An 11,976-nucleotide genomic window follows, 5' to 3' on the forward strand; every position below is an offset into this window, starting at 1 on the left:
TTAGACAGAGATCCAGAATCTATGAAATTGAACTAAATTGACACCCTCCTTACTTTAGATAAGCCGAATCCTTAATTAATAAGGGAAGTTGAGACTCTTCTGTTATAATATGAGCTCTCTTTAATAGTTTCTGGTGTATGCATCTGTGTGGTTGATCAACAATAAAAAGTCTACTCCAGTGTTATAAGTTTCTTGTACAAGAGAATAAGTTTCTTTTCTTGTAGATTCTTTCAGATAACAGTTCGTGGCATAAGAAGGAGAAGAGAAAGCAACAAAGCTGATCAGAATGCACCAGTGTAAAGTTTACCTTGCCACGGAAGGAGCTTCTTACTTAACCGTTGCTTTATCTTTTGACAGATCATCATCAACACACTAATTAATACATTAATTTTTTTAAAAAAATCTATATTTTTTGTTGGAATTCTTACCAACATCGTATTCAATAATCAGTACTTCAATTTTAGAAGGATTCTATAGTCTGTCGTATTTTTTGGCACAAAGATCAAGTAAGGTCCGGAGAATCGCAATTAGACACCCATATCTATAAAGTGGCCGAAATTAAAAACCCCGGGAGACGCCGACGCGGAAAAAGCAAACGCAGAGAGACACACACAACCGAAAGGGCTCTTCTCTCGGCGACTCGTCGTCCTCCCTCCCCCTCCTTCCCACCAAACTTCTCTCTCTCTCTCTCTCTCTCTCTCTCCCTATTTCCTCAAAACACCTCATCAAAATCAAAACCTCAGAAACCAAAATCTCCAAGAGGGCTTCACCAAAACGCAGCGTTTCGCGGCCCTCCCAAACCCTAAATTCGTGGAACTTCGAAATTCCGAGGCGGCGTCTCTCTGTCCTCGCCGGCGGCGGCGGCCATGTGGAACATCGCGAAGTCGGCGGAGGCGATGTTCTCGCGGTGGGCCGTCAAGCGGGTCTGTAAGTTCGTGTTGAAGAAGAAGCTGGGCCAGTTCATTCTCGGCGACATCGATGTCGACCAGCTCGACGTTCAGTTCGCCGACGGCACCATTCAGCTCAGCGACCTCGCCCTCAACGTCGATTTTCTTAACCAGAAGGTAACTCTCTTTCGGTTTCGGAATCACCTCTTCTTTGTTTTGTTGAGTTGATCATAAAGCAGAGCAGGAGAATTGTTCCAGTTGTTTTTGTTCATAGATATCGGAATTTTTCGTCTGTCGATTAGGAGTCTGTGATTAACACCATTGAATTAACCATGCATAGGGATATAGAAGGAACCAAATAATGAGAATTCAGTTAGGGATTTATTAAATTATATATTAATTCGACCTAAAGCTTATATGTAGGTTATTATATTGACATGGTTTGAGTTTTGTTAGCTTCCATTTGGGTGTTTTGCGCACATGTAAACTTTGGTTGCTTGGAGAACACTCTATTGAGCATAAACATAGAGATAATGGATACCTTTGTGGATTGAATGTTACTGACACTTGTTTTGTTATAGTGTTAAGAATATGTGAATATAACTTTTATTAACCGGCTGTTAAAGCCCAATATCAGTGTAATTGTCTCAGTCAATTCTGTTGTTGCTAAAGTTGGTGAGGTTTTTATATGTTAAGTTATGATGGAGTCTAGAGACCTTTTTTACTTTTTGTGGTTAAGTTTGACCGTTATATAACTTTGCTTAATTCTATTCCTTTGTTACGGCGAATGTTTTTCCAGATTGGTGCAGCAGCATCAATGATGATAAAAGAAGGATCTATTGGTTCACTATTAGTTAGGATGCCTTGGAAGGGTAACGGTTGTGAGGTTGAAGTGGATGAGCTTGAGCTTGTGCTAGCTCCATGTGCAGAGAAGAATTCTCCAGCTACAGCTGAAAGCGGTAACCAGAACCAAGATAGTAGTAACCCCGGGAAGTTTGATGCTGATATGCCGGACAATGCCACAAAATCTGCTTCCAGGGATGTGCATGAAGGTGTTAAAACCATTGCAAAGATGGTAAAGTGGTTGCTTACCAGCTTCCACGTAAGGATAAAAAGGTTGATTGTTGCCTTTGATCCTTGTTTAGAGAAGAACGGAAAGACATCAGGGTGTTGCTCAACCTTGGTTCTTCGAATTGCAGAAACAGAATGTGGAACAGGTGTTTCTGAAGATACTAATCAAAATGCTGATGCAAGAACTGAGAACTTTCTGGGGAATAGTCAACTAACCACCTTTGTCAAGTTTCAAGGAGCAGTACTTGAACTGCTTCAAATGGATGATGTTGATAATCAAAAATGTATTCCATGTGTGACAGAAAGAACATTTGGTGAACTTTTTTCAGGGGGACGTCCTCCAGGTGTTACCACTCCAATCATGATTGGGAAAAGAGGTGGATTTTCAGGGAACTTAAAATTAAGTATTCCTTGGAAGAATGGATCTCTAGACATAGGGAAAGTGGATGCAGATGCTTTTATTGAACCTGTAGAATTAAGATTTCAACCAAGCACCATCAAATGGCTTTTACTTGCTTGGGAAGTATGCAAAAGTATGGAGAGGGATCGGAGCAATCATATGCCAACTGATTCTATTTTCCTTGATTCAGCATCTCACTTTGCTTCACCAATATCTGCTTGTTCTACAACAGATAAGGTGACGCCAGTTCGTGGTAGTTTGCCCACCGAGTCCGCTTCTTTGACACTTCAAGAATCATTAACTGAGGGTCTGCTACCCGGGTCACGTGTTATATCAGATTGGGTACCATTTTATATGAATAATAATAGAAGCCATGGTATGGAAGAACTTGATTTTGGGGCAAGGTTAGTATTTTTAACCTGCTGTCAGTGTTTTTATCTTATTTTTAGTAGAAAGGAAGTACTATTGGCACACTTTCTGCATCTATTGTTAGGGTTGTTTAGTTTTTTTTATTTTTTTATATCTTTGATTAGCTTTTTTTTTTCCTTTTCCATTATGGTTGTTATTATTATGCATGTAGCATAAGCATACCAGGCACCTGTTGCAGACCTAACACCTTCTCATCGGTCATATTCAAATTTTGTGCAGTGTGGACCAGTTTTTTGAATGCTTTGATGGAATGAGAAGTTCCCAGTCAGCATTAGGAAGTAGTGGAATGTGGAATTGGACATGTTCTGTTGTCAGTGCTATCACAGCTGTATCCAGCCTTGCTTCTGGATCTTTGCATGTTGCCCCTGGTAAGTGCAATTTTACTGGATTGATTTATCACAAACTTTCTATTCAAGCTCTGTGTCACTTGATCACATCATATCAGAAATATTTATGGTGTCAACTTGTTGTAAATGCTGTTTCTATTTGCATGATTTATGATTAATGTTGTATAGTAGGCAGAATTCACAACACCCAGCTGGGAAAGAAATTGTTTGTAACTTTGCATAAAAAAATTATATTTTAAACTTTGATTACTTTAATTATTGAATAGTTTACATCATCCTCCAAGAAGAGCATGAAAGAAACTTAAATAAGAAGACAAATAAGCAAAAATGTTAGACGGTGGAGGAAAACATGGACATGATTTGTTGATCTGTGATGTTTCTACTCTGATATTTGTTCCATGCTAGTAGGTTTTCAGGCTGTTCATTATTCAGTATTTTATCTAGACATTTGTCTCTGGAACTCTGATTTTAATTTATGTGTACAGAACAGCAGCCAGTTGAAACCAATCTTAAAGCAACTTTAGCTGGGATTTCTGTTGTATTTCCATTCCAAGATGAAAACCAGAATCATTTGTGTGATACAAAGGGTGATTTAGGTTCTAGTTCAGATGTTCTATACCTATGTGTAGAATGCCGAGATATCCTTCTTGTTATGCAGGTAATAACTGTGTTTCAGGAACATTTTTATCTTTTGACTTTGAAATCTACACTCAACATGATTCCCAGTTGCACTAACTTGAAACTATTTATTCAACAGGTGTCTTCTCGGCATATGAGGTTTGAAGGAACAATGGACTATATTGAGGTTGCCAATTACTCAAGTCATAAAGACGGTACCTTGGAGTTGGGTTTGCAAGGGTGTAGCAACAAGGTTAAAAGCCAAACTTCTTCAATTCAACATCTTCAAGCCGATGTTCAAAGTGTTCTTCCTTTGCATGCCTCATCTTATTATTCGGCTGAATCAAATGGTTTAGCTGCTGAAGGTTTTCCATTTGGATATAGGGATGATTTAGTCAGAATTACATTGCTTAAAACTTCAGGTGTCACTTATTGTCAATGTACTGTCAGGTCTAGTTCATCTGATGGGAGTTCAACTGGGCCTACATCATTTTCACTGAAACTGCCACACTTTGTTTTCTGGGTGGACTTCTCTTTGCTAAATATTCTATTAGAACTGTTGAAGGAAATTGGAAAGACTGTTGAAGTGAATGACCAGGCCGAGTTTTCTTCGGAGGCCTCTAATAAGATCCATGGATCATCTCATAGGGATCTTAGAAGAGCTTCTAGTTGTGTTACAACCTTGTCTTCAACAGATAGTGTGCGAGGTGATATATTTATCCCTAATGCACGGATAATTCTTTGTTTACGTTCCAATGGTGGTGAAACTGTTAGAAGCTTCTCCTCCTGGGATCAATTTGTTGCTCTGGAATTTACTTCACCTTCGACTTGTGACAAAGGCATGATTCAAGACCATGGTCCTACCTTTGATGCAAGTTCAGAGAAAAGGTATTCTTCAACTGTCACACGTTCTTTACAGTTGAATGTTGGAGATCTTGATGTTTTCCTGGTCAGTCCTCGAAGTAAAGATAATGCAGAAATCAGATCTGGCAAGATGCAGAGGCTAACACTTACTGCACAAAAAGTAATGTCTGTCAGCAACAGAAAAGGCAGTCTTTCTGTCATTAGTATGCTTTGGCAAGAGGGTTATGTGACTGGTCCTTGGATAGCAAAGAAAGCTAAGTGCCTCGCTACTTTTGAGGAATCAAGGAGCATTTCCAAATTTGTGGGAAAGGATCACGAGTTTGCTTCTGTATCTACTGTGAAAGATCTTAAGGATTTAAGCTCCCAGACACGACAAGAGATTATTTTGAGCTCTGCATTTTTCCTACATGTTTGTCTACCTGCTGTTACAATAAAGTTAGACAATCCTCAATATAAAGAGTTGTGTCATTTTTTGGATCAAGTGATGAATGACATATCTGGTGTGGATCTCGATTCTATCAATGATAAGGAAGAATCTTCCATGCCTCAGACATCTATCCTTGTGGACTGTGATTCTGTTGAAATATTGATTAACTTGGATGTGAAGGAGACTGTCCCAGGCTCAATGCAGAGTGAACTTCCTGGCACGTGGAATCGTCTAAGACTGAAAGTTCAGAAGCTTGAAATGCTATCTGTTTCGAATATTGGAGGTATTCCAGGTGCCACTTTTTTCTGGCTGGCACACGGTGAAGGCAAATTGTGGGGTTCTATCACTAGTATTCTGGATCAGGAGTTTCTTCTGATCACATGTAGCAACTCGACAATGAAACGTGGCGATGGAGGAGGTTCAAATGCATTATCATCGATATTTGCTGGTTCTGATATTGTACATCTGTGGGATCCTACAGGTTTTCATGGTTCTACATCTATAACGGTCAGATGTGCCACAATTGTTGCTGTTGGGGGTCGCTTGGATTGGCCGGATGCACTATGCTCCTTTTTCATTTTTCCTTCTGAAATTGAACAAGCAGAGGACAAGTGTAATCAAAAGGACGATGCACCTCGTGGATCTTCTTTTGTGCTTAACTTGGTTGATATTGGATTAAGCTATGAACCCTACCAAAAGAATATGGTGGTTAGGAGTGAAGACTCAGGGTCCAGTTGTTCGTCTGTCAAAGAGACATGTGAAGAATATGTTTCTTGTCTTTTGGCTGCATCTTCCTTGAATCTTTCAACTTCAACCATGGGAGATTCCACAGAAATGAATTACAAAATTAGAGTGCGAGATCTTGGGCTTCTTCTCCGTGTAATGTTAAAGCCTGAGGATATTGGTGGCACTTACAGTGCAGAGCATCTTCACAAGATTGGGTATGTTAAAGTTGCAAGGGAGGCACTCGTTGAAGCAAATTTGAGAACTAATTGTAAAAATGGTCTTCTCTGGGAGGTAGAATGTTCAAAGTCCCACATTTTTGTGGAAACATGCCATGACACAATGTCTAGTCTGATTCGTTTGGCTGCTCAAATCCAACAGCTATTTGCTCCTGACCTGGAGGAATCAATTGTGCATTTGCAGACAAGGTGGAATAAATTTCAGCAGGAACAAGAGAGGAGAGGTTTGGCTGATGAAATCAGGATATTCGATAGTGAGTCTCCAACTGCTCAATTACACACGTCTGGTCTAGTTACAGAGAGAGAGCCTCAGTTGGTTGGGTTAATGGATGAGATATCAGAAGATGCATTTCGAGATAATAATCACACCTACCAATATGACTCTTCTGAGTCACAAATTGGTATATCATCTGATGAGGACCTTGGAGAGGCGTGTTACTCACGTATTGGAACTCCTGATATTTTCTTGCCTGGTACATCTTATGATGGGTCAGTGCCATCGGTTGAATCAGAAAGTAGTCAAACATCATTCCTACAAGAAGGTAATGTTTTGGAGTTAATAGAAGGGTATTGTTTATCTGAGTTACGACGACCTCTCTCGGAATTGTCTGTTGGCAGGCAATCATCTCAGGAGATTGTGAAATCCCAGTCCAAGAATGCCAGATTTGGAGATGGGTCAAGAGAAAATCATGGATGGTATGGCACCTCCGTAAAAATTTTAGAAAATCATATTCCAGAAACGAGTGAAAGTAGTAAGGAACAATTTGTCGAAGACAAGCTTCCTTCTACTGGCAGTACAAATTGCAATGATCTAGGGAAAGTAATTGGACGTGTACTCCTTAAGAACATTGATGTTAGATGGAGAATGCTTGCTGGCTCTGACTGGCATGATTCTAGAGCAACTGGTCAGCGGTCGGGGGATTTTACTGGAAGGGATGCTACCGTATGCCTGGAGTTCTCACTATGTGGGATGGAATTTCAATATGATGTTTTCCCAGTTGGTGGAATATGTGTATCCAAGCTTTCTCTTTCGGTTCAAGACTTTTATCTATATGATAAGAGCAAAGATGCTCCTTGGAAACTGGTAAGCTTTTTAAACTTTTATCACCAAACTTATAGTTCTTGGGCCTTACAGAACAGATTAAATTTATATTGCCTTTTGAATTGGAAGGTGCTAGGACATTATCATTCAAAGGATCATCCTCGGAAATCATCTTCAAAAGGATTCAAGCTGGACTTAGAAGCGGTCAGACCAGATCCTCTGACACCTCTCGAAGAATATAGGTATTCAATCTTTATGTTCTACAATTACTTGGTTAATAAGGGGGCTGTAGCGGGATCCTTAATATATGTATCTGCCTTGTTATTCAGAATTGTGATGTCTTATAAGGTTATTAGCTTAATAACCACTTGGGTATTTTATGTGTGTTGTGAACCGGTGAACAATGGTTATGTCTGCATTGCTATTCAATTTTTTGTTTTCCTGTCAATAATTTTAGATTACATTTTATTGTTATTCTTTTTCTGTTAATTTTCATGGAAAGACACAGTGGTGTAACAGGGGTTGTTGCTTTTTGTATTTCTTCCCTCATAGGTTGCGAGTCGCATTCCTTCCCATGTTGTTACATCTTCACCAGTGCCAGCTTGATTTTCTCATTGGCTTCTTTGGGGCAAAGAGCTCTTCAGTTGATCAGTCTTCAGGTTGTTATCAAGATCCAGATGGTTCAAAAGTGTTGCCAACAAAGAGTAATAATCTTGCAGGGCATGCCATTGCAGAGGAGGCATTTCTTCCTTACTTTCAGGCAAGTTTTGTTTCCACTTCTTCCTGGAGTTCCTTGAGTTTTATCTTACATCCCTTATTTTGTCCTTCAGAGATTAGGTCCTGACATGTTCTTTCCCATGATGATATATTATATTAAGAATATAAAAGGGTTCACCATAGCATGTGATAATATATTCTCTTTAGCTTAATAATCCTTTCGACAAATTATTAAGCTATGTGACCCAGATCGTTGAGGCTACTGAGGTCCTCGAGCTTGTATTCTTCCAGGCAACTTGGTCTTTTTAGAGCCACATCATTATACATATATATATATATATATATATATATATATATATATCTACATGTATGTTAATATAGTAGTTATTGCCTCTCTGCAGATGAGAGAAAACCCGAAGGGGAGAAAGGGAGAGAAAAGTAGGGAAAGACATAATATAAGAATGGCATCACATCATCCTGCTCATTCACGAATAATTAATGAAACTTGTGGGACTTAAGTGTGCAGAAATCTCTATGCTCCTCACTATTCAGTTATTCCTCAAGTCCAAGTACTACACTAGACATAATGGATTACACTAGTTTGTGTCTCCAAATCTCTCTTTTCAACTCAACAACTATGTGAGCTATTAGTAGTTCGACACCAGTTACATGGTTCTTAATTACTCATGAGAATGGTAGCCTGACACACAGGATAATTTACTTTGATTCAAAAAAATTTAGGATTGTGCTTTTTATTTTGCTGAACTTTTTTATATATATTTTTTCTTTCCTTACTATGTGGATTTTGATGTGTGCAGTTACATGTACTAACTGTTTTAGAGTTTCATATTTCCCTCTTCAGAAGTTCGATATATGGCCTATTCTTGTTAGGGTGGACTACAGTCCCAGACGTGTCGATCTGGCAGCATTAAGAGGCGGGAAGTATGTAGAACTTGTAAATATTGTCCCATGGAAGGTAAATTTGCTTTTTGTCTCGAGTCTGTTTATCTTTATGGAGTTTTATACTTTTATTCAATAGAAAACTAGATCTTACTTTTTTGTGAAAAGAAACTAAATCAAATGACAATCTTTGTGAAAATAAGTCTGTACTCCTAAAGTTGATTGTGAAAAGAAACAAAACATTTGACCATCCCATAAAGATTCTCTTGTTTGCTGCTGGTATCATTTCTTTGTGACATTTATCCTCCCATGTAAGACATGACAGCTTCTAGTGTCAAATAATCTCTTTGGATTGTTGAGATCTAAGCCCTGACCTGTTTACTTGTCGAGCCCAGTTAGGAAAGTAAAAACGTAGCTATTGATCTCTTGAAAGCTTTTATTAATCGTATGTTTGTGAATTCTGTAGTCCTGATAACTAATACCTGTATTCGGTGTTTTATTGTTTAAATTTAAACTTGCTCGAGATGTATGAAAGAATTCACTGACCATACTTCCACAAATAAATGCAGGGGGTCGAGCTACAGCTTAAACGTGTTCATGCCGTTGGTATTTATGGCTGGGGTACTGTATGTGAAACAATTATAGGGGAGTGGTTAGAAGACATCTCTCAAAATCAGGTTTTTGTAGCTTTGTTTGTACTTCTTGATTCTTGATGATTGCTATCCTCTTGCAATTAATTGTGTATTTATACTGAGCCATTGAATTTTTAAAATGTAGATTCATAAAATATTGCAAGGTCTTCCTACCATTCGATCATTGGTTGCTGTTGGTGCCGGTGCAGCGAAGCTGGTTTCTTTGCCAGTTGAGCACTATAGGAAGGACAAGAGGGTAGTCAAGGGAATGCAAAGAGGTCAGTTCAATTCAGTGAAATGTCTGTGTAGTGAATGTGTATGCATCTGTATCATTCTTGGTGTTAGTATTTTTAATTTTTGTGCAAGATGTGTTGGTTGAAGTTCTAAAAAGAACTTGGATTCGGATCCTAGTCTTAAAGAGATATACAATGTGGAGTGAACCTAGAGAAACTTATTTACAATAGGAATTAACCTGAAGGTGGTCTTATAATTCTTGTCTCAGTTCTAAACCATCAGCAACCAATGATCGAATGGTTTAGAATTGAGTCAAGAATTATTCTTGGTGTTGGTACTTTTAATTTTTATGCAAGATGTGTTGGTTGAAGTTCTGAAAAGAACTTGGATTCGGATCCTAGTCTTAAAGAGATATACAGTATAGAGTGAACCTAGAGAAACTTATTCACAATAGGAATTAACCTGAAGGTGGTCTTATAATTCTTGACTCAGTTCTAAACTATCTAAAGCTTACTAACTTTGAGTAGAAAATTGATATTTTCTGTTCATTCTATGCTATGTAGCAGTATGTTGCTTACTGGTAGCATGATGCTTCTTGGCGTTCATAACATAGAAAATTTTGTTACAGGTACAATTGCATTTCTTAGAAGTATTTCTCTAGAAGCTGTTGGGCTTGGAGTACATTTAGCAGCTGGGGCTCATGATATTTTGCTCCAAGCTGAATATTTGCTTACAAGCATTCCTCCTTCGGTACCCTGGTCAACACCACATAGAGTAAAATCCAGTGCTAGATCCAATCAACCTAAAGATGCCCAACAAGGAATTCATCAGGTAATATTCCAACAATTGGTAATCATTACACCAAGTTAGCTTTCTTCGTTTTGGTTGCTTCCAACTTAGATTTATTTCTTTCTCAGAATTCCTCTTTTTGTTACTTTTATATTCTGCTGCTTCTACTGTAGTTACAGTTTGTTTTGCTATCTATTAAAGTAGTCTATTACAACATTTTAAGTTCAAATTGTGGTGCGGAAGAAGTGCTCATGAACTGCCTCCATTCTCATTGTGTCCTCTATGATCTCTGTTGTTAGCTTGATAGTGTGTTTGATGCTAATGGAATATGCTTTGACAGGCCTATGAAAGTCTCAGTGATGGCTTGGGGAAATCTGCTTCTGCCTTGGTTCGGACGCCCCTGAAAAAATATCAGCGTGGAGCTGGTGCTGGGTCAGCTCTGGCATCTGCTGTTCGGGCAGTCCCTGCAGCTGCTATAGCTCCAGCCTCTGCTTGTGCAAGTGCTGTACATTGTGCTCTTCTTGGCTTCAGAAATAGGTTAGTTTGTATCCTTGATTTGTATATCTGGATAGTGTGTGGATCATTTCCTAATATAGCAATTATTAAGCACTCTAACCTCTTGAGACAAAACTAATTATTTTGCATAGCAGCCTTGATCCTGAGCGTAAGAAAGAGTCTATGGAGAAATATCTAGGTCCCCCTCAGCCATGGGAACAAAACTGATGGTTCGACATTATGACACTTAATTTTTTCCTTCATTGCCATCACATGGAATCCTAAATTGGTAATTGACTCTTCTTTGTTTTATAATGTAGGTTTATTAAATGGTGCTGCTCCCCCTGGGGTATAGAGGAGGATCAGTAATGAACCCTCTATCTCTATACCAAGACCTATCCATCTTGTGAGTTGAACTTGCTGGTATATGGGATCAAGGCATCAAGCAGAGGTGAAGGATTGGTTCAAGGTGTACCGTTACTATAAGAAGACCTATCCATCGTGTGAGTCCAACTTGCTGGTATATGGATTCAAAAAAAAAAGTTGTACAGTACCGGGACGATTGCTTCAAGGTGTACAGTTGGTGGAACTATTGATCAGATTCTTTCCATTGCAACAAGACCGTAGGTAGTTTTTACAGGAGGACTTCGCTATACTGACAAGTGACAATTCTTGTAGATATGTATTTTTCTTTTTTTCTTTTTGAGTGAATTGTACATATGTATTTGAGTGGCATAGTTTGTTAGATTCCTATTGTAATTCATTCAAAGTTGTAAATATTCATTCAAAAATTATTTATCAATGAGCTATGCTGGCAGACCCCGATAGATTTGTTGTGGTCTGTGGGCGTTTATGCTCCTTGTTGGTAGTCAAAAGTCAGAAGTGCGTGCAAGTGCGTACAACCTTAATCTTTCTTATGCTTCTGTATTTGCTGGTTCAAAACTAATTAAAATAGAGAGAACTGTTATTAGGAGGAAAAAAAAAAAAATACAACATCAAGCCGTAGACGGTTGAGAATCATTGGTAGGATTTGCAATGGGGAGGGTGATCCGTTTTGATCAAATGGCGTTGCATCAAAAGGAAGGAGAGCAACGGATCTAATTGGTGTTGGAGATAAGGAAGAGGAATAGGGTTTTCCGTCAGCTCACCTTCTCACTGGTGG

The 11,976-nt window shown here is 38.7% G+C and overlaps 1 protein-coding gene across 5 annotated transcripts; it reads left to right on the forward strand.

The window, feature by feature from the left end:
* Positions 1–470: 470 nt before the first annotated feature.
* Positions 471–11,693, forward strand: LOC112173317 (autophagy-related protein 2). 5 transcript variants are annotated; one of them, XM_024310929.2, is made up of 14 exons: positions 475–1,064; positions 1,687–2,762; positions 3,007–3,155; positions 3,620–3,792; positions 3,892–7,089; positions 7,177–7,289; positions 7,600–7,807; positions 8,627–8,740; positions 9,234–9,341; positions 9,442–9,574; positions 10,159–10,361; positions 10,660–10,856; positions 10,967–11,044; positions 11,135–11,693. In XM_024310929.2, the coding sequence occupies exons 1-13, from the start codon at positions 867–869 to the stop codon at positions 11,040–11,042; spliced, it is 5,946 nt and encodes a 1,981-aa protein (XP_024166697.1). In that variant the 5' UTR covers positions 475–866; the 3' UTR covers positions 11,043–11,044; positions 11,135–11,693. The 5 variants fall into 5 exon arrangements, with proteins under 5 accessions (XP_040365118.1, XP_040365119.1, XP_024166697.1 ...); XM_024310930.2 differs by having other exon boundaries at positions 476–1,064; positions 10,970–11,044; XM_040509183.1 differs by lacking the exon at positions 10,967–11,044.
* Positions 11,694–11,976: the final 283 nt, after the last annotated feature.

This window comes from Rosa chinensis, chromosome 6 (assembly GCF_002994745.2).
Source record: "Rosa chinensis cultivar Old Blush chromosome 6, RchiOBHm-V2, whole genome shotgun sequence".
Classification (NCBI taxonomy): domain Eukaryota; kingdom Viridiplantae; phylum Streptophyta; class Magnoliopsida; order Rosales; family Rosaceae; genus Rosa; species Rosa chinensis.